General features: G+C 40.3%; 1 protein-coding gene across 1 annotated transcript in view; it reads right to left on the bottom strand.

The window, feature by feature from the left end:
* Window positions 1-14,591, bottom strand: part of TAFA1 (TAFA chemokine like family member 1) — a 228,533-nt gene extending 213,942 nt beyond the window's left edge. Inside the window, exons 1-2 of the mRNA XM_074878764.1 lie at window positions 14,218-14,591; window positions 11,991-12,111 (exon numbers count right to left, since the gene is read on the bottom strand). Coding sequence (XP_074734865.1) covers window positions 11,991-12,108 — 118 coding nt within the window. The 5' untranslated portion in view covers window positions 12,109-12,111; window positions 14,218-14,591. The remainder of the gene's footprint in view (window positions 1-11,990; window positions 12,112-14,217) is intronic.
* Window positions 14,592-25,430: the final 10,839 nt, after the last annotated feature.

Here is a 25,430-nt window from a genome sequence, read left to right as displayed (position 1 = left end):
CCACCAGCCTCACTTAAAGAGGCTACACGAGGAACAGAATAACAAAGCCTCGCTTATTTGCATCTCAGCTGCCCTAAATGTGCTCATGATGGAGATCTCTTAGTTTCCTCCGACGATCTATTCCACTGCTGGATGCTGTGTGCAGACTGCACAGGGGGAATCGACTGTCCCTTGGCTGGGCATAAAGAGAAAGAACAGAACCAAACAGAAAGGCAGGTGTTGGTTGGGAGTCCTGTAAATCTATGCTCTCATTATAGGGAATACTGATGTTCTGAGATCTGTACGTGCTATCAGAATTTGGAATAATCCCTCAAGACAAAGGCATATTTGAATTTTGTTCATATGTTTGCTTGGTTCCTACTTGAAATCTGGACATTAACACACTCTTTAAAAGCAGACAGGACACAGCTTACAGTACCTTCTGAAACTTTAGGTACTAATTCATACATGTCACATGTATTATACAGAAGAAGTTATTTTGCTACAGTTACATTTAAAAGCAGGTTTATGTTTTAAAGTCTGTATGAACTTCCCCTCACAGACTTTGGTTCACAGATTCTGTCAGGACTAAGCGATAATCTCTTCTCACCTGTTAAAGAGTCCAGCTCCTCAGATGTAGGGAGCAGCATACTAATGACATACAATCCTCATCAGACAGATTTCAGTATAAATGTGATACTGCTTTGCAGTTTGTTTCCATCTCTAGACACTACAGATTACACATTTTCCTTTGATAGACTAGAAAACACACACAAAAAAAGAACATAAGCAAATAATTAAATTTACATAAGAACAGGGTTTAAGGGGGACTTGCATACCCTGAACCTCAGCGAGTATGACTGGTACAAAAGAACACTGCTCATAGAAGGTACATCATCACAAAACACTGTGCAGCAACAGGCAGCTCAAAGCCAATTCAAATACAATCTAAAAAGTCAAGGAACTGTTTACTAGAGAAAACCATCAAATGATTCACACTCAAAGCAGAAATCCCTTTCCCTTTAATTTGCAACTATTTTTATCACCAGTATTTGTTCATTTTCAGAACTAGTCCTGCTCAGTCAAGAGTTTGCTTTCTAGAGCCTGCACCACCCGGTCTGACCAACATGCTTATGCCTGTGGTAACATCATCACCTCAACAAGGTGTCTTGACTACACTACAGCATCAAAACAGGAAAAAACTTTGGGGGTATAGGGATGAAGGTCTGGTTCCAGTACAAATACACAAAAATCAAAGCACAAGGGCGGGGGGGGGGGGTGGGGGAACCAAAATCCATTATGATAGTATATTGCCTTGCATGCAGTCTGCTGCAGACACAGGCACAAAGTACCTGTGAAATTTTTCCTATTGGAAAATTCTGATCAACAGCAATAATTTTTCCTATATTGAAAAAGTTTACAATTTATATTCTCCCCAGTTTGTTAGAAAACACTTAAAGTATGGTGTCAATATCAGAAAGCAGAAAATGTAGTGTAGCATTTCAAATCTTTTGATCAAATAGCTCCATTTTGATTCTTTCCAAATAGCCATGTTTGAAACCATTTATTTCATAAAAATGTCAGTGCTGCTCTAATTGGGACAAAATCAAATAGCATTTTGTTGCTCAAACAGCACATCAAGGTGCATTGACTCTAAGAGAAGGAGGTTCAGAGACCCTCTTTTAAAAGTGAGAGCCATAATAGCTTACATAAAGAGAGATTTAAAAGAAAATAAAGGCAACTGATTTAAAGGAAAGGATACAGATTTAGAAATAGAATAGGCAGTGAGGAAAAAAAGATTGAAATGGAGGGAAAACCTAGAGAAGACAGCAGGTAATCTGGCTACATTGTGGTCCTTTCACTAAACTACAGCTTCTGTGTCTGGCGCTCTCCTAAGGGTGGTTTGGGAGGGATGGAAATATGATGTGCAAATGTGCAGAGGATGTTCGTTGTCCACAGCCTGCTTCCCGTCAGGGCATCTAAAAATTCCCTTCCCACAACTGTCTCAGCTCTTCCTCACACCATCTTTTGAGTGGGGAACTCAGCAGAGCCCATGCTTACCTTTTAGGACTCAGAGTCCAACCAGGCTTATAAAGAAACTGGAATAACAATCACAAGCATGAGATAAATATCTAATAACTGCTGCCAACTCATTCAATTCAGCCTGATATCAACAGCAGGAGATCAGCATTAAACAATTACCCAATTGTGTCCTCGGAGAGGGGGGCGGGGGAAGGGAAGTGCAAAGCATTTCTAACCAAGACACTGAAGAAGATACATTCCACCTTGACATGATTCACTTAAGTATCCTGCCCGACAGCCCTTCTGACTCCTGTGTGCTGGGACAAAGTGGGATATAGCAGCTGGAGCGTCACTAATGGTCTTCTCTACTTTTGCCCATCCGAGTCCCATCCCTCTCCTCTGCTGTGGATACAGATGGGTTTTAATAGACAGAGGGAAAGTGCTGACATTGTGTAGCCCAGGGAAAGCCAGGAGCTCCCACAGACACTTCTCCACTTAGCAGGGTTCACTGTGCATCACCCTAATGTCTTAAGATTTCAGTAAAAGAAAAAATGGCAAGAGAGGGAACAGAAGAGCATCACCTTGCTCTTAGGGATTGAATAATCACATTTAGGGACTGCTATCACTGGTCTTTTGTCCTTGTTAATTTTCTCTTCCAAAGTTAGCATTCAGACACTTGCCAGCTTTTGTCTATTGCTGTTATCAAGGCATTTGCATGCACTAATCCGTGACAAATGGTTTCATTTGATGCACATCTGATTTCCTTGCCTGCCAACTAGAAAGAGATAACAGAAATACCAAGAGAAACTAAATTAGAACTAAAGGAGTCATCTATTTGTTGGAGAAACTCAAAACAAAGTTAAGATAAGTACCACCCAAGTGACTGACTTGATGGAGAAAGCACTCAGGTTTCAGCCATAGAATGACAGTTTCTAATTACCTGGGGGAAAAAAAAGCTGCATTTTAAAGCCTTACAAAAATACAATTATCACTACAGACAGAATTATACTACAGATGTGGGAGCTGGCTTAGACACAATCATTCTCTGTCAGATCCTGCCCTGGAACACTGAAACCAATCACAAACTCAAAAACCTCTGTTGTCTTCAATTAATCCCTTAAGTTTTTGTTTTAATGTACAATAGTGACTTCTGGCTGACTGACAACACAAATTTGAAAGCGTCCCATGCAAATAACCAAGAAGAACTTCATGAGTTAATGATATTCACAGCAAACAGTGTTAGTGTAGCCCTGATAGCTTATGATTTAAACAAGATTTTTAGATAAAGAAACACCTTTTATTAAAATAGCAGAGATTTTTGGGGAAAAGACAACTTCTGGAAACACTGGGCCTCTTAATTTCAGTGCTGCTCCAAACCAAAACAGAGCAGGTACCAGCTAGAAGGACACACAAGGCCCTCCTCATGTTTGTACAGGTATTAGATTTGACATCTGTGAGGTCTTTATTTCTTTCAGGAAAGAGGCAGCCACTGGCATATCTGAATATATGGTTCTAGACAGTATTGATTTATTTATCAGTTGCTGGGATAACAGAAAACATATGCAGATTTTTTTTTTCCCCATGAGGAATATCAAGGCAGAAACAAGGAATGCACAAAAATAAAGTTTTTTTAAAATTACGGTTTCAACTTAGGAAACTCATTTCACAAAAAAACATTAAGTCCTCAGAATTCTCCACTCAGTTCTTATTTTAGCATTAAAACATGAAATGGGTTGGTGTTCAAAAGCTTCTGAACTGTAAAATTAGCTGATTTTGAAATGCATGATAGAAAATATATTGTATTTCTATGATATAATGTCTATAACTATTTATTAATATAATTATAGAAAATATTTATCTAGTCATATTTTAGTGTATTTCACCATACTTTCCTTATCCAAAGCACCATTAGCCAAATCTGAATGAAGCTAAATTTTTTCTCCAAAATGCACTTTTTGAAATGCATTGTTCTGAATGCTACCTTACTGTTAGTTTCAATGTTACTTGATCACACTTCTACTTGTTTTTAGGTTTTATTTAAATTTAGAATCATTCAGAATGTGAACATTTGCCTCTTCACAGGCTTGTATAGGCAAATATATATATAATAGAGATACTTTTCCACACTTGAATGTGTTCAAAGTCACAAATGTGCTATTGATGGGCATGCATGTAGGGAAAAAGGTGCTAAATAATAGGTTCCCTTCATTTATTTATGTTCTTTTAAAAAATAAACATATAAATCAATGAAGCAGATTTCCCAAATAAACTATCTTTGCTTGCTCCCAACCACTTAATTAAACACAATTAACTCTAGTTTGTTTTGGCAAACAATTAATGTCATGATCAAATATAAATAGACTCTGCAAGAAAAGATTATAATTAATAAATCCTTAACAATACAGTAAAATTACACTGAGGCTTTGCTTGCCAAAAATATTTAATGGCATCATTGAAGAGCATTAATGAGGACACTAAAAAAAGATAATAAAGTTTTATCAGAGTGTGTGCAGTTATGATCCTGAGTTTTTTTTAACATCCGGATAGAGCCTATTGGCTGCTGGCATTATTTACAACATAGGAAATCACAGTTCCAAGTTCCCCACTTTCTAATAAATTGTCATGTACGTTCATAGGAGTTTTCCAATCACATTCTCCGTCAACGTAACTTTCACTTGCACACAAGTTAACTACAAAAGTGATTTTTGCTTGTTGTGCTTAGTAGATTTGCAGTGAAGGCCCTCAATTCAGATTTGGCATCTACAGAAAGCAAAATTAATCTAATAGGAGTTTTGGATCATTCATGAGGATTCATTAAATGCATATTTTGATCTGAACCAGCAGCTCTCCTAATAATCAAGAGACAAGGATCAGCATTTAAGCTGCTTTTTAATTGCCTATTCATTTAGTGAGAAGTAAGGTGCATGATATACAAATAAAGCTTCACAGCTCATAGAAGAAATATTTATGCACAATTTTTAAAAGCACGCAGCACATGTGACTGTCGGTGGGAGCTGCTGAGTTAGAGCAGACTATTCCCAGATCACTTGTAGCTCAAAGACGAGGCACCACAGTGAGAGCACCGTGGTAGTAGGAAATTCAGCCATCTCAGATAAGAGATTGGCCACATATTGCACTTCACTGGGTGATTCTCAAGGAATCACTTTCACATCATCCAAAAACTAGTAAGGGCCTCCATTCCCGCCATCAATTCAGTTCCCAAGCAAAGCTGTTCTCTCAAGGTAAGATAAGGATTACAATGGAATACTATGACACAATTATTGATTATCATACAATAGCAACAGTGATCATACACCTGCTGTCACTCAAGTGACCTTTCAAGAAGGGCAGGACTGGTTTCTTCACCCACTGTGGAGGAAAAGGGGAAAACTTGTTCTGAAAGGAATATAGACGGCAAGAGAGAGATGTCAGATAGCAATCTTCTAAATAGAGCATAGAAATATGAGTCACAGATACATACATGGGGCTTTGTAACTTCATTCAACTTATTTTACACACCCAATTCCCCATTGTGCATCATTGACTGAGTCTCATAAATTTAGAGTCCAACTGTGCTGCAGTCCTCATGGTCCCTGCCTCGAGCACAATGAAAAGAAGTCTCCAGCACCGCTCCCATGCAAAAAAATAAGTTTAGCTGGAGAGAACTGTTCTGTACAGAGCATCTGAAAATAGAAAAAAACGCTGAATCCCATCAGGAAAATAAATCTTGCTCACAGCAAAGGTTGATTTCACAGCAGAGTGGAAGAGAAAACATTCAAAAGGAAATACAAAGATTATAGGTGGGATAGGATAAAACAATATGAAACTTAATGGGAGAAAACACATCTATCTTATGAGGAAATGCACTTGGATATTGCCTTTTAAAATATAAATGAGCCTTGGACTAAAGTAGGCTAATCATTAAAGGCAGGTTTCTGATGTTATCAGCAGAAATACTTCAGCGCAGAACAGCCTAGTTTGCCTTTGGGGTTTATATTTGTAGGTGTCAAATTTTCCTTGGGACTTAACCACTACAGTATGAATTCTCACAGTCTTTAATACCATGACAGCAAGCTACAAATAGTGCAGTGCACTGAAGGGTCCCTTCATGACTCACCAAGGCCCCAAGGCTGCACTTGGAGATGGAAGCTGAGCATGGGGGTGTGGGAGGAGGAGATGCCTGCCGGGGCCACGGCAGCAAGAGGCTCTTTGTGGTCCCTGTTTCCCCAGAGCAGCTTCTGCCATGCAAAGAGGGATGTGCATCGCACCTGCCTGTGTGGCTGCCTGCAGAGAGGCCTGAGGGAGAGCTGACATGGCACAGGATGGGGAAGGAGCATGGCCAGGAGGAAGGGCAGAGCAGGGGGGCCAAACCAGAGCACAGACAGTGCCAGTACAAAGCACACATGCAAGAGGCAAGTCCTTTCTCACAGAATACCACTGTCAGCACCTTGCCCTTGCTCTTTTGCACAAGGCGTGTGGCAGGGGCTGTTGCAGGGAACCCAGCCATGCTTCCAGTAGTTCCCATAGAGCCAGGCAGGGCACAGCGCTCTGCTCAGTGCCCCACCACACACCTTGTCCATGCTGTTCTTCACAGTCCATCGAGCTGCAACACCTGCTCCCCCTCAGGTTGCTTAGTCTCCCTGGATCAGAAGTAACAAGGCGTCACATTCAGCAGCATGACTGGTGACAGCTTTCCTCCACCTACAACCAAGCTGTGAGCCTCCCAGCTACACACCCTTCTCCAGTGAAGAAGAGAGGTGTCCTCTTGCCTTCGACCCTCCACTGAGTACTGGTTGCTCCTTGGCAATGCCCGCTTACTCTTTCCCCTTTACCAGAGAGACAGGAGCCCATTAAAGCAACAGCTTACAGACCCCAGAAAAAAAACACAGCTAACTCTCTGGCTGCAAACACACCCTACAGCCATGTGGTTTCTCTTTTAAAGGTTTGATTTTTCAGAAAAAATAAAAATCACAGGGTGCAATACTTCTGATAAGGTCTGCTGCTGTAAATAAGTGCATTCCACAAGCACAGTAGGCAATTCATCACTATCATGCTGCTAGTAATCCTACCTCATCCTTAAGTGTTGATTTCATTACATCAGTTCTCTGCCTACACAAAATACACATGAATATGTTTGTCTACATACATCCAAGTATATTTTGTATATGACTGGGAACACAGTAGGTACCTCCAACCTGGATTTCTTTACTTAGCAGTTGGTAGTTTCACATTTTCAAGAACAGACTGTGAAGGCCAGAGGTATATAGCAGAAAGGTATCACGAGAGAGATGATTTCCAGTGACAGGAACAGCTCATTGTGAGCAGGTTTTTCTGATTGTGAACAAACCAGGATACATATGGTGCTTCCTGTGCATTTACTGAGGTAGATGAAATCTGCATTAGGCCTTAGAGATTATAAACTCATTCATTTTAATTAACACAAGAAGCACCAGTTGTCAGTTTTCATGCTCATGACGTGATCTGCTGCATACTGGCTAAGTCATTGCGTGGCAAGTTGGACATTGTACACTGAAGACAGTTTGCATTCATAACATGGTTAATGGAATACAATTCTTGCTAGTCATAGAAACTAGATATATTTATATATTAACTACCTAGTCCTACACTTGCTTCTATCAGTACCCAGAGCAAGATCTCTGTTGAATTCATCTTCCAAATCTCAATTGTTCTACAAAGTAAAGACACATTTTATTTACTCTTTCCTGAGTAATTAGATTCAGACCAACATTCTTCCCAGTATGTTTTGAACTCAATAGCCACATATATGTGGCATATGAACATAGCAGACCTTTTGAAATGTGAAATATGCAGTTTCCCCCAAGGCTATAAAAATCAGTGGGAAGGCCAAGATCAGAAGTAAGAAATTCTTTGCTCACAGCCACTGACTCAAGTTCCTGCAAAATGCTGTCTACTGAGAAACATACTCAGAGCATCCTTAGGTTGACGTTGCTTGTTAGTTTGTGTAGAATTGCTTTGAGACTGATTTTCCTCCTTGTAATATGAGGTATAGAGAATCACTTCTTGAGATGATTTTTAATGGGCACATCATTAACTACTGTCACAATAAAAGGTACTTTGTGTTTAGTAGACATATGATTCCAGCCTTGATTCAGTCCATGATTTCTTCCTCTGAATGTGCCTATTTTTAATTAACATATTTGCAAATGTCAGCATTGCTACAGTAGGTACATGTTTCTGCCTGTCTGCCTCACATCTCTACGTGTATGCAAGACTGTATGTAAGCATCCTTAATGTGTACCTAATTGTTTGGCACAAACTTACAGGTGAATCCAATGTACTTTCCTGTATTTTTAAGCAACACATGGCCAGTGTTGTCCACTGTGATTCAGTATTAGCTGATGGTCCTCACCAGGAGGAAAACATCCCTCACTTATGGAACAAAGCCAGAAAATTTGCTACAAATTGCATGATTGAAAGGGTGGTGGTTATTTTATATTTTTTAAACTTGAATCTTTTACTTGTTAATATCTTGTTGTCTTACCAAATGCCAGCATCTGCTTCCTACCTCTGGGCAGGGTCAATCCCGTCAATCAGATGATCAATGGACTATCACAGGCACTCAGCTAACTCTGCAAATCACAACCTGTCCACTCTAATCCTCAGGCCAATTCAACAGCTCCACAACTGTGTGTATCTTAGAACCTAAAACAGCCAGTGTGGAATTCTTCTCATTACTACTCTTCTTATTAAATCACACAGAAATGACATGCTTGGAAAAAAATGGAGATTTGTTTCCACATAAAGTTATTTCCTCTGAATGCTTTCAAATGTATTTTGCCTAACATAATTTTCATAAAAATGAAATATAGTAATAAAAAACCTGCAGAAAGCCATGTGTATTACCCAAGGGGAATTATGGTGCAATGGTGAGTAAGCTAGCTTACTCCAAAGGTCTCCTCTGGATCCCAGCAAAGAAGCCTGAAAAATCTACCCCACCCACCTCACGTATCAGAATCTGAAGGAACAGCCACCAATACTGAAGGGTGCTTAACAGCAGCATTCAAACTTTTCATTGTGTTAATAAAACAGGAAAGAATTCATGAACAGGAACAAGTAATACAGCATCATCCATCTTATATTAAGCAATATTTACTATGCCCTTAATATCTGTGCCCACCCACCAACATTTCAGAGAAAATAAAGCTAAGTCAAATACTGCCACGTGAAGAGGTTTATCACATTTGTTTTCAGGTGCATACCTATTGCTAAGTTGTCTAACTAAATAAGTACTGAATTATAAAACTGAAAAATTATACTACACTGAAAGGAAGATTTAAACTTCTGATTGCACATAGTGTGCAGAAATCTATTTCAACCTATTCAGACATTCACTTAAAGTTTCAGAAAAAAAAGAACAAGCTCAGAAATCTCTGATAACCTAACCTTTTCATATATTGCCCTTGGTTTCCAGTGTTTCAAAATTGGATTAACCACAGTAATACAGATAGGTATACTCACTGTGCTAATCCACTGAGTTCAGTTCAAGTTTATTATGTTAAGTACACTTCATGAGGATTTTCTTTTACCTGCACCTTCCTGTGCTCAGTGAGACTTCTATTCATAAAGTATGAGAAGCACAAGATGGGGTGGAACCTGACTTTTTAATTATCTTGTACCAAAGTAGCCCCACGATGAAGTTGAGCAGCTCAAAATCTTGTTTGAGAGTATCTCATTATCTATGGAAGATCACAAACTGAGAGAAAAGGTATGCTGAGCATGATATTGATTACAGCTATATTTGCTATGATTCAATAAGTTGAAATTTCATATACCAAATATTAAATTACTGAAATTATGCACTGGCTCATCTGCATCCATTTTTTATTCACTTTTATTTGGCTGAACATTTTAATCTTACTTACACAGTGACTAACTAAAAGTAAATGACGCATTCCTAATATTATAAATATGAAAAATAGGGTGTGCTCAGGGACTGCAGTTGAATACATTAAAATCACTCAGTTTGCTAGTTAACATATTTCCATCCCTTTTATGTACAACCTTTCACATTCAGTTGGCAGACTGCAAATTCATGGCCTTAAAAAACACTGTCTTGATTTTCTGTTGTGACAGCAGAAATTGTCCAAAATCTCTAACAGTTTCCCTAAAGGATGCTCACTAGCTGGTACTTCCCAGGTGCAGCACAATCTGAATCCGAGGTGAACATCATGTCAAATTCCACTCATCTGTCAACGTAGTGGATTATTTCTTGAGAGACCGAAATTGGCTGCCTGGGATCAGAACACCATCAATCTTATTCATGTAGGGTGCGGAGAAGCTGCCCGAGAAAGGCTCGCAGGAGGGGAAGCTTGGCTGTTTCTAAGTAGGTGATGAGGCAGCTGTAAAACCTTCACTCTATCTGTATCACATCTCTGAGTGAAATATTTTGTCATTTTTCACATTTCCTCAACACTTGGTATGCATTCAGTGTCTTGCTGTTCTTGCTTCATAAAAAAGGTGATTTTTCAAGTTTAGGCAAATGTTGCAGAGCTCTGGATCTGCACAGCTCTCATTTTTCCTCATAATGTCACTTGTTTCAACTGATTTTACAAAACAAGATTACATTTTCCTTTTACCTATCTGTTTAGCTAGGCTGTTTTTTTCCTATCATCTCCTTCACTGGGTGACAGACTCAAATAACTGGCAGCATTACTTACAATTGCATTGTAATAAATATTTTGCTCATGCTCTGAGAGTCCCAGATAAGAACCTCACCACTCAAACTTCAAACACTCTCAAACTTTCAGTGTCATCTAGTAACACCGTTAGTTAATCTGATGCTCTAATGTAAGTAGTGAGGGCTGGTCTACCAAAGATTTAGGTCTATTCCTCTATACTATGCATATTACAAGAAAGCAAGATAATGTCAATACCTATGACTTTTGGAAAACAAAAGTAGTTGGGAAAACTTTGAGTCATTAAGGCTGCTAAAGACCTGCAGTTCAAGACCGCCATCCTTGAAGGTATGCCATTAGATCAAAACACATTAAAGTATTACTTGCCACATTGTTAAATGATTCATTATTGCGAGTCAACATTTTCCATGTTTCATCTCTAAAGCTCTTAGAACCTTTCCCACCTTTCTTTGGATCCAAATTTATTAAGCAACATTCTTGGCCCATCTGATTATAACCAGATGATAATACCATGCTAGAATATGCCAACTCCTCAATTTTTAACACAGCACATATTCTTCAAAGTGCAATTAACAGTTGAAAAAGCTATGTGAACCATTTATATTAATAAAAACACAATAAAACTACTAATGTGCAGTCTCTGTGGATCGCAACAGTCAAAGTGAGCTGCATTCTCCACTGATAACCTGTGGGATTTATTCCAACTTTACAGGCATTTAACTCCATTGAAAGACCATCCCAAATTCCCCTCTGGGCTACATTTTTGCCAGCCCATCAGTTTTCAGAGGTAAACTTGAGAACCTTAGAATAGCTGTGTCTCATTTATGCTAAGGCAAATACCCAACCTCCAGCAAACACTAGTGACTGTGACTGAGATTTGGTGCCAGTATTTTAAGCAACAAATCCCTTTCCAGTTTGGGTCAGATAACTGCAGAGTTACCCAAACCTGTGCTGTCATGATGTCTTTCCAAGTTATACACCCACTCCAGAACTGCACGAAATGAAGAGAAGGGGTGATAGAAATAAGGACAGAGAAACTGAATGGTTGGCCAAAACGGGGATTCCGGTGTTGGGAACTTGTTAGAAGATGATGTTAAAGGATGAATAGTCCAACATCAGATTGGCAAAACACAACACACATTTGACCGGCTAAAAAAAAAAAAAGATGCTGCACAATATAAAGGCAAGCAACTCATAAAAGTTAAGTGATAAGAAGGATTTCATGATTATTCAGTCATTTATCAAGACAGACATGAGCACAGGCAAAGAGCCTGCAATCTTATGGCAACCCACAACTGATCTTGGTCCTACCTGGTCTGTGCAGGTGATGCTGCTGGAAAGTGTGATGGAGAGACCCCTGACAGAGCAGCATTGCACAGGCACTTATCCACAAATACAGGACCCAGGACATTGCAGAGACCACTGCCATTCTCTAAACAAAACATTAGACAGATATTATTACCCATTGCCTTACAGCACACAGAATAGTCAGCTTCCATTACAATAGTATTTTTAATTTTTTTTTCCTTTTTTCCTCCTTTTGCTAAATATCTTTTGTCACTTGGTTATTATTCCCCCCTGCAGGATGCAATTGTCATACAACAAAGGTCATGTCCAAAAAGGACAGTTGAGGTAACAGGATGTCAACACAGAAGCCTGGATAACTTTAATAATTCAGTGGTAAAAATGAAACTGTAATGATCTGAGGACTGAAAAAAAACCCCAATGTAAGTAGAAGGCTGGAAAATATTCCCACATTGGTCCATAGCTGAATTTACAATTACAAAAAATAAAAAGAATCACACTGCCAGCTAAAAAAACCCATGATGTGCAGATAGTATCAAAACTACTTTAAACACATTACAGATAGGCATACAAAATCCTCAGATATCTGAGATGCATTTCAAAAATACTCAATCCCCAAGACTGGGAGGCTAATACTGACCCAGAAGGTAACAGTTTATTGTTTCTGACTTTTGCGAGCATTAATTTTTAATCATGATGCTGTCTGCTAAACAAAGTAATGGTTTCTCAGAATTATGTTCTAATCCCCAGATGAAATCAGCTTCCTTTTGTTCAACCTGTGTATGTAAAGGGACTGGAGTATAGCCAGACTGAATTTCAGATGTATTCTATAGAAGACTCGATCTTTTCACAAAGCAGATTGTGTCAAAATTTTAAAAATATTCTTATTGCAAAGGGAAAGAGCAATTTTTTTGTCTCCCAGTGCTGGCATACTTGGACATCCAATATAGACAACTGTGGCTTTTCATACTTGTATTAATTATTGTAGTAACTGGCTAAATTTCCCTGTGACTTTTTAACTTCAACAGCTCTTTTTCAATGCCTGCAAGGATCGGGAGGTTTGCAAGGCTCAGCTACGCTACACATCGTCCAGTTCCCTTAACAACACCTTCTGCTGCATTTTATATTGCCAAATTAATCAAACTTCAGGCACTCTCCTTATTCAGCCAATGACGTGATGCCATTTTCTAGCTAATAATCCAATCAGCTGAACATCATTTTTACAGAGCAAGAAAGACTTTGAAAGATTAAATCTCACATAAAAAAATCATGTCTTTACACAAAAATTAAAAAATAAAAAGTCTGTATGTGATATATCAGGGGGATTTCTGCACTAGGAATATTAACACTATTAAAATAGTGAAATACAGTAATAATAAAATATATGCATATATTTTTTTGCCCCTGATTTTAAAGAATAGTCTTTGGGGAGCTTTTAAAGTCTAATTGGTTGAAAAGAACCACATAAACTGACAAGTATATTTAATGAAAAATACCAAAACATTATTTTGATCAGCATGAGGCTCTTCCTTTCTCTGTACTGTTTGATGCACCGCTTCGCACAACTAATTTCTGATTGTTTAATTTGCAGTATACAGTGTACTTTTTCTCCTCTCTTTTTAGACCTATTTACCTTGCAAAATTGATTCAATGCCCTCAGATCAGGAAGCTCCCAGTAGGCTTCCTGTGTCTTCAGGAATTAATGCCTTCTTGTCATATTTGGTGCTCCCATGCTTTTTATACAAAAAAGGTAAGATGGAAAGGTGACTCACATAGTGATATTTCAGGTATTCAGGTTATTTAAACTGAACTTTACAAATCCTAGCTAAACAGCGAAGCGAAGCCAAACTTCTACAGCCTGCTAAATGCTCCTGTGTCTTTCCTTGGGCATCATATTCTTAACCACATGGACAGCAGACTGACTTAACCCACTCAGACTTTATTATTAGCTCCCTGCCTACCTGTTTGTGGGGTTTTAGGTTTGGGTGTGGTTTTTTTTTGATAAAAACTGTTTCTCAAACTACACTATTTCAAACTACCTTTGCTCAAAACCCAGCACCTCTTACAAAGATTTCTTCATGCACTTGTCAGCAAACTGCTGTCACATACACACTTTTACACACAGATCATCTTATCATTAGAAAAGAAACACAGTAATGAGTATTCCTCCAGATATTATCTGATGAGTTCCAGATCTGATTTCTGAATCTTAAATCCTAAAGAAGCTCCTTACCTGAGTAATCCAACCAAGAGCAGAGCACTCTATTAGTGTTCATTGGAAAGATCTAACACTTTTTTAAATCCATCTGTATCACAATAGGGGATTTTTAATAGCTTCCCAATAATCTTCTTTATCAGGATTAAAAGAAAAAAAAAAAATCTTTTTCGTTACAAATCCTGTTTCCAGAGTAAAGAAGACATCTGAGCTCTCAGACTCTGCCGTTAGAAAAGTGGCCAAGGTTTGAGGGGCGGAAACCTTCTCATTTTCACCTTTAAATCATCTCCTAGCATCACCTTCTGCTTGATGAGACCTTTGAAGTGATCTTGAGATAATTTGCCGCTTCCAGGATACTTAAGGACGAGGAGCAGTTTATGTTTAATGACAGAGCAGGCTCACTCCAGCGCAGGCAGTGCAGAGTAAGGCAGCTGTACGTACACTGCTATACGATGCTGTAAGTACCGTAGCCTATTTCAATACATCCCTGCTCGGGAAAGTATCACATGCCTTAAAGCGACACAGCCTTTGGTTGCAAGCCCCAGCCAGGCACTCCGCTAGTCGCCGGGGCTTAGCAACTGGAGCTGCATTTAAATATCGGCACTCAGACTTTGCACAGAGCAGAAGAGCAGCTGGTTTTGTCTGCGAGGAGCAGGTATGAATGGGCAGAGGAGGGTGGAAGAGCGCTGGTGGAAAGACAAAGCTGTTGGAGAGGCGAAGAACTAAATGCCCAATGAGCAATCTGGGAGCCGCGTTAATTCTGCCGGCAGAGGCTTCATTCACCAGGCGTTGCTCTTGCACTTACTCGCAAGAGGCAAGTGAGACTTCAGGGAGTCTCCTCCATTTCACAGGAGAGCAGCACATGCCTGTGAACAGGGAGGGGTGGTGCAGGGAAAGTGTAACAAAAAACAGAGGAGAGACAGGGGAGGGCAGGAGACTCCTACACACACCCATGGGCTTTCCAACACCTTGCCACAACTCTGAGCGTAAGCTTTGCTTCCAACTCCATTTCCAATGCATCTCAGCAGACGATGGGGAAAGAGCTCTGATTTATTCCTCCTAAATGCTAAAGCTCAGATACACCAGATTATTTATTACAGGCATTTATTTATTGTCTACATCTTAAGTGGCCATTTACAGGAATGGAGTGGTTTCCTCTCCCTCTTGTAGCATATGTAATTATTTTTTAAAGAACTATTGTATAGACTTAATACATACTATTCACTTAGCATTATGGCTTTCACATCTGCCTGCAAAAGAAGGCTTGGAGACAAAACAGAAACTTCCATTTTAAGAGCCCAGGGTGCATGCAATAACACAACATGGGGTTTTTGTTCTTCGCTTGGTTTTTTTTTCCCCTTGATAACCTGTGGTAAAAGAGTGTACTACCTTCACTGCTTACCAGCTCCAGACACTAAACAATAGTCAATAGCAACAGTAATAAGTACCCTTACTCTCAAGTACATCATTCTCAGCACCCAAGGACATGTATCTCAGTGGAGACTCACCAAGAGGTGTAATGAGTTTACATGACAGACCATACACCCCTTTAGAGCTGCTGTATTTTACTGGGTAATACATACCAAAAGACCATCCCTGCAGACCAACAGGAACATTACACTGGTCTCTGCCACAGTGCTCAGAGCAGGTGTTTATTATAGCCTTAAAGCAAATGGGGGGGGTGACAAAGTGACACAGGAGAGCACTGGAAAGTGGACCCTCCCCATACCACAGCTACCACTGCAGCATGGCTCCCATCAGGTCCCCAAGCGGTGCTGGGGAGGAGAGCATGGCTCAGGTCAAGCCTTGTGGTGACCAGAGATGCTTTCAAGAGGTCAACATTTGTTTTTAGGTGCATTGTATGAAAACACATGACAAGTATGGTTGGGGCTATTATGTTCTGTTTAATAAAGGGTTTTTGTTTTCCCCAAGAATTTCCTTAGACACTGGAAAAAGGTCATGAACTGGAGCAGTTGTTCCTACTTTCTGGCCTCAGAAGGGTCTAGAAGTGTCCAAGAAAGCTGATGAGAGGCAACCAAGGCACACCAAATACAATAAAGTACTGATGAGCATGGAATCAGGTGCAGCCAATAGCAGAAGGTGGAGGGCTGCTGTGGCTTGCTGCCAAAGCCACAGGGAGGCTCAAGACTCTTTCTATGGGAATATGGGGAGCTTTCTGCAGCACCTGAGAAGGGCAGGTGATAGGAATTTATTTTAAAATAACACCTGTTTAACAAGGTACGTTCACTCTAGGACTCATGGGGAAACTACTAGGAGACGGGTATGAGTGGAGATGTGTGAAGAAAAAGTAGGGAGAGGGGACTCGAGAAGCAAATAAAATCTTCTAGGAAACTGAAAGGCCTTGTGGACAGCAGGAGAAATCAGACAAATTGTGACCACACACCTTGGCAGAGTAGGCAGAGACAGATTTATGCAAGATACAGATTTATGTAAGGTACAGCAGAACTGTCACTCTGCCAAGCACTGCTAACTCCCAGCTCCATGAGGCTAATGCCACCGTAACCCCTGACAGATGCTGCTATTGCTCAGGACAAGCTCTGCAGAAACATGGGACATGTTGCTTCTGCAGGGTAGGGGGGAGATCAGAGGGACAGAAGAGAATATTAAACAGGCTGTGCTTGCAGTCTCTTCCCTGTGCTGGCTCCCAGCATCAGACAGGAACAGAGGAGTCCTTGGCAAATCTTGCAGAAGCATCCTCACACCTGCTTTGATGTCTTTGCTGCCAATTTTAACTTTCAGTGGGCCAACAAGACATGAAACAGCTCCTCTTACTGTGCTTTGAGTTCGGCACAGTGTCATCTTCACCTGATACTTTGGGGCTTTACTTTAGCGCCTCACTTCAGGAGTCTCTGGCTTTGACACGAAGGGAGTGATGTTTTACATGTGCCCATGGGCCTGTGTGTTGAATGTGGGGCTAGTAACAGTGAAAAATAAGATGCTAGTGAACAGTCTATATGTTTCAAAATCCTTTCTCATGAAAAGGGAATGTTGAAAGAGTAGTTTGTCTCTAGAAGGAAGGGAAATGGGACAAAAGGTTGTGTCAACCCTCCTGTGCAAGAACAGCTCCTGCCAGCACTGGATCCAGGCCCTGCAGAGGGGCAGAACAGCCTTTGGGTTACATGGTCTATGCCTGGCTGCTGGGAGGTGAAGTGTCAAAAGAAGGTCCTTTCACCTCCACTCTGATACCCGACAGCAGACAGAAGGAAGGACAGAGATCAGGACCTGAACTATCACAGCCAGAGAGCATGGAAAACTGCCTATCCACAGCTCTCATGGAAAGACTCCATGGGGTTGCAGGCAGGGTTGCCAAAAATCAGACCATTACACCAGCATGATATTTCCAAGGTGAAGGTGGGCTGCAAGGGGTCAGCAGGCATCAAACTGTCTTTGAGACAGGCTGCCTCAGACACACAAGGATTGCATCCACAAGGAGAACAGCCTTTTCCTCCCAGTTCCACCATTCATCTAGAGATGCCAAGTGAATGACAAAAATAGGCAAATAAAAATAAATGCTCCTCACTGCCTGAACCTCTATTTATCACAATTTTCTTTGCACACAGAAAATGAGAGCATATGCAGCTCGGGCAGACTCATGCAGACAGCAGGTTGGTACTTGCACCCAAATAAGGGTCTCTGGCCTCTACTTTCTGCATGATGCCTCCTCTGCCTCTCTCTCCCTCTCCCCCCCAACCTTTTCCCTGTGTACATATTTAACACAACAAATCCCAGGCCTGTAATTTACAGGGTCTGAAGAAGGCTCACCACCTTTGAAATGCAAAGCTCATTAGTTCTAGTGCTCCTGGGACAATGAAGCTTTGCTTTTCACCAATTGTGTTCTCCATCCCTCTCAGCTGCTCCCACCCACCCTACAAAGCTCTTTCCTATAGACCTAAATTCAGTCTTGGCTGCTGCCTGGGCAACAGGCAGTGCACATTGCAGCTCCTCAGTACCTGCATGTTCCTACCCCAGGTGAGCCAAGTACAGTCTAACAGCAAGTTTTACCTTCACTCTACTGAAAGCCAAATTACTGACTCTCTTGCCTTATGTCCACAAGATTTATGGAAGCTTGTTTAAAAATCTGATGGAACAGAAGTTTTGCTTGGCCCCCTAGCCTCCCCACGCAGCTTGTCTTCCATTGACAAACCAGGTCACATGAAAAAACAGCAGCTGAGCATGTGAAGATTGATCTGGCTACATGCAATAGCCTGAACAGCAACCAGAAAGCCCAGAGTAAAACCAGCCAAGCAGCAATCCTCATCCAGGGCCATAAGTTTCCCTGTGTGTTTCCAGCTCTTGGTTTCTTTCCCCAGTGGAACAGGGAGCACAAACAGTAAAGCAGGATTCTTTCAATATAGGAGAACACAAGATCTGTGGGCTTCCTAGAAATCAGCTGTGCATAGAGCTTTGTCCAGACAAGTGCTTATATGCCATGTTCAATACATACGATTGTAGCAATGTTCGGCATTTCACGTGCACATCCCCTGTGCTCAGTCAGACGCACAGTGGTGCTCCACTTCCTTTCTAGCACTTTTGATATATTCCCAGGAAGACCTTCTCTGCCCTGAGACTTGCCTTTCTCAGTCCCCACTACTTTCCTTCCTCTCTTGAAGGAAGTCTGGTCCAACCTCAGTGACTGAACTCAACCTATTTCCTTTCCTTCCTATGTCTTCTACAACAGTATTAAATATTTTAGTTTCTATTATCAGGCTTTCTTCTCCTTTAATTTTTCCAGTGGCAACAGAAAATGCACCACCAAGTGCCCAGCAACACACTCAATGGAGAAGGTCCATGTGCTGAGCTTGGCACCCAAAAACCTGGTGGCTCCTTCCCACCTTATCTCATGCCATATCACTGCAATATCTCTACCTCACAGCCACACCAAACTTGCTTGGCAAAATCAGCAGTCTTATCAGACATCCCCTATCTCCAAATGTACAGGGAAGATCCAACTAGCAAGATGGCATAGCCAAAGCCATTAGAAATTTACAAAACCCAAGAAACACAGCAACAAACCACAAGAGCACCATAAGTAGCTTCTACTAAAAATACAATGAATAATTAAATAACAACTCTGAACATGGGCAAATACAGAGAGAAGTGAGAGCAGAGCACAAAAAGAAAGATTTTCACAGTTATTTTTCCCAGCCTACCTTAAAGGTGTTGCTATTCCTTGTTAAAAGGATGTCTAGTCTTCACAATTACTGTGTTTGGGAGGCAAGGATTCTGCTTCTTACAGTTTTTCCATGCTTAAGAGGAGAGAAAGAAAAAAAATGAACACATCTATATTTGTCAAGGAAGTTTATATCAAAAAGTTGTGTCCTAGTTATTTTTAAAGTATGTAGGACAACGCACAAAAAAATCTCAACCCTTATCTATAACTTGCCAGTAGCCAACAAGATCAGTACTTGCTAAGGATTAACAAGACAAATTATCTGTGCAGTACATTATCGTCATGCAACAAATTTTCAATAGCACTCAATATATTAAAAATATAACCATAAAAACATGACTGCGCTCAGGATATCATGGCAGGTAAACATAACTTTCATATAATGGATACAAGCTGTTTATGTAGTTTCAGCTCAGAGATACCAAAAAGCAAAGAAATCCGAGTTAAAACAGCTCTAGAGCAATGCCAGTCATGGTGCTCTTGTCAAGTAGCAATATTGTTACCCTTTATCAGCTATACATTAGCTGGAGAGATCATCCTGATCTGAAAAATCCAGAATCTCCTCATCATTTCTCAACTTCCACGTAGCACAAACTCAAGACCCTTCAAACCAGACATCCTTATGAGACATGAAATACTATTGAAATAGTCCTAGTTTCAGGACAAACTATTACTATTATCAGTTTGCAGTTGCCTTTTCAGACTAGCTAAAACCACATTACATGCAAGACCCAGCTACAGCAGACAAATCACAGGCCAGAGTGCATGAACTGAAAATTGGTATATCTATAGCCAGAAAGGACACTTACTATTTGTATTTGTTTTATCAGTTTCAGTATGTCAAATATCAGTCCTCAAACATAGGCTTAGTGTTTACTCTTGCTGCTGAAAAGTCAATTTTTACATGAAGGTACAAGTGTTTTCAATATTCACAACATCAATAAAATAAGCCCACCAGAAGCAAAGCAACTGAGACACTCTGGAAAGCAAATTCACTATGGTGAGTTCAGACATGGTCACTAGACTGTCTTCACTCCCCCTAAGCATACTACATTCCTACCTTTCAGTTAAACTTAACAAACAGCAGGTCTTCATTATCCCCAGGTAATAAAAAAGAGGAGGCTTCAACTGCAGTTAAAATAAGCCTCTTCTGTCAGAGTTCACATATTTCAGATATCAGCATAGAAATGGGGTTATCTAGGAAACAAATTTCTCACTATAGCATTGCAGCAAGTCACCCACAGCTTGCTACTTCATCTCCTTCCCAGCTGCACTGTAGCAGACTATCCCCCAGCCCAGCCAGCCACCCTCCCACCTGCCCCTGGCACAGCAAAAATAGTAGGAAAAGCAGCCAGGAGCCACAGCAAAAGGTTACCACACAGCCCAAAGCTCAAGAATACATCAACCCACTCCTGGCCACTCCCAACACCTCCCATCACTGTGAGGAGAAAGTTTCCCCAAGGTACAAACACAACCAGAACCCACTTACCCAGCCACAGAAGCTTAGTTCCTAAGGACCAAACTTGAAAAAAAACCAGGTCTGAGCCCACATGAAAGTTTAGCTCTCATTTCTCTCTCCCCCTAACTACAAAACTTCTTTCTATAAATTTTTGAGTACTTCCAGAGCAAACACTACCACCTTACACTTCCCACCTCCTTCTACCGTTTGGGACCTTTTATAAGCTTAAACCACCTGAGCCTTTAAAGGATCCACAGCCTGGCACAGGGATGAGCTAGTTTGAAGGCTCAAAACACTATCAGGTGCAAAGTATTTTTTGGTTAGAGTAAATCCCAGTGATAAGGCACAACCAGGCTGATTTGGGAAATATTCCCAGATGGTTGTGCCGTGTGCTAGGGAACGCTGAATGGAGGCTCCACTATGAGCTTAATGCCTGTCCTGGCTGTGACACATCAAATGCACGTCCTGGCACAAGCCAGCACCTGTGCTCAGAAACATCTTATTTTGGAAAGAAACCTTTGGCTGGTACTTCTGCAAAAGGAAAATGCAAGGAGCCAATTCAGCTCCTCAGTGTTGCTCTTCTGGTCTTTATAACTCCAGGTGCTCCCCTCAAAATAGCACTTTCAAGGCTACTAACTCTGCCTCGGCCCCAGCTGCAGAGGAAATCTCAGCTCTTATATTACACCAGGGGATTGACCAAATAGCTTATTTGCAAACCTGTATATTTGCTTCCACTTTATCACAAAGAAAGCCAGTGGTGGAAAAAACATTAACAAATTGAGAGGTTTCTTTGCTACTTGCTCCCTGCAGTGTGAACTCTCATAATGGATTCACTATATGATCTTAAATTATACTTCAGCTTATTGCTTCTAAAATACCCTGGATTCTGCAGGGGCATGGTGTGGCTTCCACACACCTGTTTTAGCATGCTTGGAGATCCTCAGATTAGAGGTGTTACATAAGGAAATTTGGTTATGGATGAAATACACTCATGTGCAGTACTATAGCCTGGAGTTTGTAGGAAAATCCTTGAAAAGATAGAGCAGGCAGACAGGGACAATTTCTGACTTCAGTTGTGCTCATAAAAAAAAACCCAAGCAATGCAAAAAGTTAGAAAGAAACACAAAAGATACCCCTAAAGAGGTGGCAATGAGAGATTGGGAAAAATTCTCCAACTGGAAGAGAAAAAAAGTGAGAATCAGCATGAATATATGATATACAGCAGCCAATACTTCCCTGATGCCATCACTTTAGCAAACACAATACCTTAAATTTAATTCCTTGTCGCAGCTATGGGCTTTGTCATTATTTAAGAAAAACACTCTAAGCACTCTCCTCCACACCTCATCTTGTTTGCAGGGCTGGGCAGAAAGCTGCAGCCAGAGCCCCAAGTGCTGGAAATGGTTAGTTTCTGAGTAAGGAATTAGTGCATGAAATGAGCATGGAAATAAATCATATACTGTTCTGCCTTTGCTTCAAAACAGGTTGGTTGATTGACAGCAAACCCTATATAATAATTCCTTCCAGGCAGATGGCTAGATCACGATTTGCTCTTCAGTTGCAATTTTCTGCTGCCTCGCGCAAGCAACCTCGCTACATGATCTACCAATAAGAAGGGTCTGGGCTGTTTTATATGTGTTTTACAACGCTCACATCAAAACATATGGATTGATATTGTGACTAGTTCTCGTATTCCATTTTGTAAAAATTTGCCTTGAATTTGTCTCCAACATCTCATAGCTGATTGAATGTAGATAATAGCTCCAGAAATCAGCACAAAAGCAACTTGCAAATTCCTACCCCACCCCTGACAGACAATACTCTTTTGAACGTTTGCGTAGGTGTTGAAAATCTTGCCATACATCTCGAGATCTCTCAGCACATATTGTTTTTAGGCTGCCATCTGCTAATGCACAGTTCCACCCTAAGAGAGATGCAGGAGTGCTCCAGTCTCCAGTCTGCTCTGTGTTCAGGTTTACTCCTTTATTTCTTCCAATTCCCAACACTCAGATTCTGTCATTCTTAACCCTGACTGTAGTTACAAAGTTCAAGAGACCCATTCACACCACTGCTAATTTTCAGTGATAAAGAACATTTATTGAATTTGTACCCAGGCATTTGCTTTAATGAACCACAGCAATGCTTCGCACAGGGGTGTCCCTGGCAGCAGATTCATTTGTCTCTGTGTCATCTGGTATGCACGTAGAGAGGTGCTGGGACCGTCAGGAACTTTTGAAGCACTCATTTCCAGTGCATGTGTACTAAAAGCGTGTATATTAAGCTGGTGGCAAGGGAAGAAGACAACTCCCAAAGAAATAATGTGGGTAACATCTTGAACAAAGCAAGCCATGCACAACACCATGCAGAATGTTGAGATCTAATTATCATAGTAAATAAGGAATAATGAACATTATACTTGACTGATTTTATTCCTCACTGAAATTGTCAGCAGTACTCTTTTTCTTACTGCTGATTTTGCTTCGCTACCAATCACGTTAGCAAAATTTAGAAGATGATATTTAATTCTATTTTTTTCTGTTAGAAAACAAATTTATAAGGGATAAATTAGGTTAAGGTTGCTATGCGGAATCCATCACTAAAATATATTGGAAGCTACAGATTTAACTCTAGGAAACTGAGGAGTATGTTATCACATGCCAGCTGAAATTTATCTGCTTTCATCCTTTTTTTATATTCCTCTTCTCCCACACATCCTTTTTACTACCTCACCTTCTTCTCAGGTTTTCAAAGATTTTGTTGTCATTTGCTTCTGAATAAAATACTAGATTCTTTTGGCATTGTAGGCTCTGTACATCAAATTGTTGTTCATGTCACACCCTGAGTTCTGTGCACCAAGCAGAGAAGTCAGAATTAGTAAGCATACACAATGGTGCAGAAATCCTTCCCGTATTGCTTGCAAAGCATGAAAGTGAATAAAAGAGAACGAAAAAAAGAAAATAGAGATTGGAAAATGAAAATATAGAGGGGTGTATGTTTAAAGGAGGTACAACCAGTAGTTTTGCTTGTACAGCAATATTCTCATTCCCTAAATTGTACAGAAATGGTTTGGTAGACTGAAGTTATATGTTTTCCTTGATTTCAGTAATCAAGGTAATCCAGGACAATCTTTTCCATTGAAAAAAAAGAATTCTTTTTACATCCAAGCAACGGTAGTATTTTTTGTTTCTTCTATCTATACTCCAGCAAAAGATTGCAACTGCTTTTTTACAAGCTTTTAGTTGCTAGAGATATAAACTCTCTCTCCAAACTATGACAGATGAATTCTCATGCAATAAAATATGATACCTTTCAGAGAGCCTCAAAGCATCTAATAGATTTTCAGGAAAATGCTGAAAATTGGCTTAATGTTGCATAAATAAAGATATTTACGCAACATGAAACGAAATTCTACCACAAGCAAAAGGCTAGGTCCTACTTATGATATCGAATCCTTCTTTGACAGTTTGCATGGGTCTTCAATAGACATGGGGTAACTTGCTGGCCTTCTGAATCTCACCTGATACAGTCATCATAGCTAAATTTTAGATATGAATCATTTTCCAGGCAACATAATATCCAGTTGACTCCTCCTTCTATTTCCCCACAGGGGGTTGAAAAATGTTAAACTGTTCTCTTCACAATTAAATTCATGAACCACTTAAATTCTATGGCAGCCAGACACCAAGGAACAGGAAAATCATTTCATCTCATAATGTTTTAGAGCCCCCGGGCAAATGTAAACAGTGTATGCTGTGATAGAGAAAGGATTTATTGCTGCTGCTGAACAGAGAATCTACTGATTTATTTTTAATTCTAGTAGATTTTTGAGAGTAATTTATTTATTACAGAATTTTAGTGGAATTTTTGTTTAGGAAGTTTGAACACACCAGACACATTTGTGTGGGAATGCATTTTAAACAAAAAGATACAGAACCAGATCAATCTGTATTGAACTAACACTGGTCTGTAATAGTGAATCATTATTGCAGTCACTTTCCTGCCAGAGCATAAAAGGGGGTTTGAGCTCTTGCATATTACAGCTTCTGGTGTCCAGGTAACATTTAATAGGCTACCACTGGAGGTGCTGCTGATGCAAGCTTAAGCTTAGGCAGAGAAGTGTCTAAGTCACTTTTACATACTCGCAAATATTTTACCTAAGGTTAGTTTCATTGATTTTGCTGAGAAAAACAGCACTAAACTCTGCACCCAAGTGCTGTTTTAACCATTCATTTATGACAACCCAGAATGACAAAGGTTACCACTTTGAGTCAGTACATCTCTGTCAGTACATCAAATTCATAGAAGCATTAGTAAAAATACGACTTTATGTCATGCTCCTCACTTTTGCAGTAAGCACTTGGCTCTACTGGAGTGCACTCCTCTGCTTCAGCTGTACTGAGCAGCCTTGAGAACTGTTTGGAAAACTAAAGGAGAATAAATTCAGTTTCATGGCAGAGGTTGAGCCATGAGTCTTTAACACCAGTTAGCAGTGGGTGTGTGCTTGTAGGAACAGCCATCCACACACTAGATGTGTCTCTGTGGATATACAAGCTCCAGCAATGGTCTGTCATCTTGTGTCCT

Source organism: Strix uralensis, chromosome 10 (assembly GCF_047716275.1).
Source record: "Strix uralensis isolate ZFMK-TIS-50842 chromosome 10, bStrUra1, whole genome shotgun sequence".
Classification (NCBI taxonomy): Eukaryota; Metazoa; Chordata; class Aves; order Strigiformes; family Strigidae; genus Strix; species Strix uralensis.
This window is presented reverse-complemented; position numbering and strand designations above follow the sequence as displayed.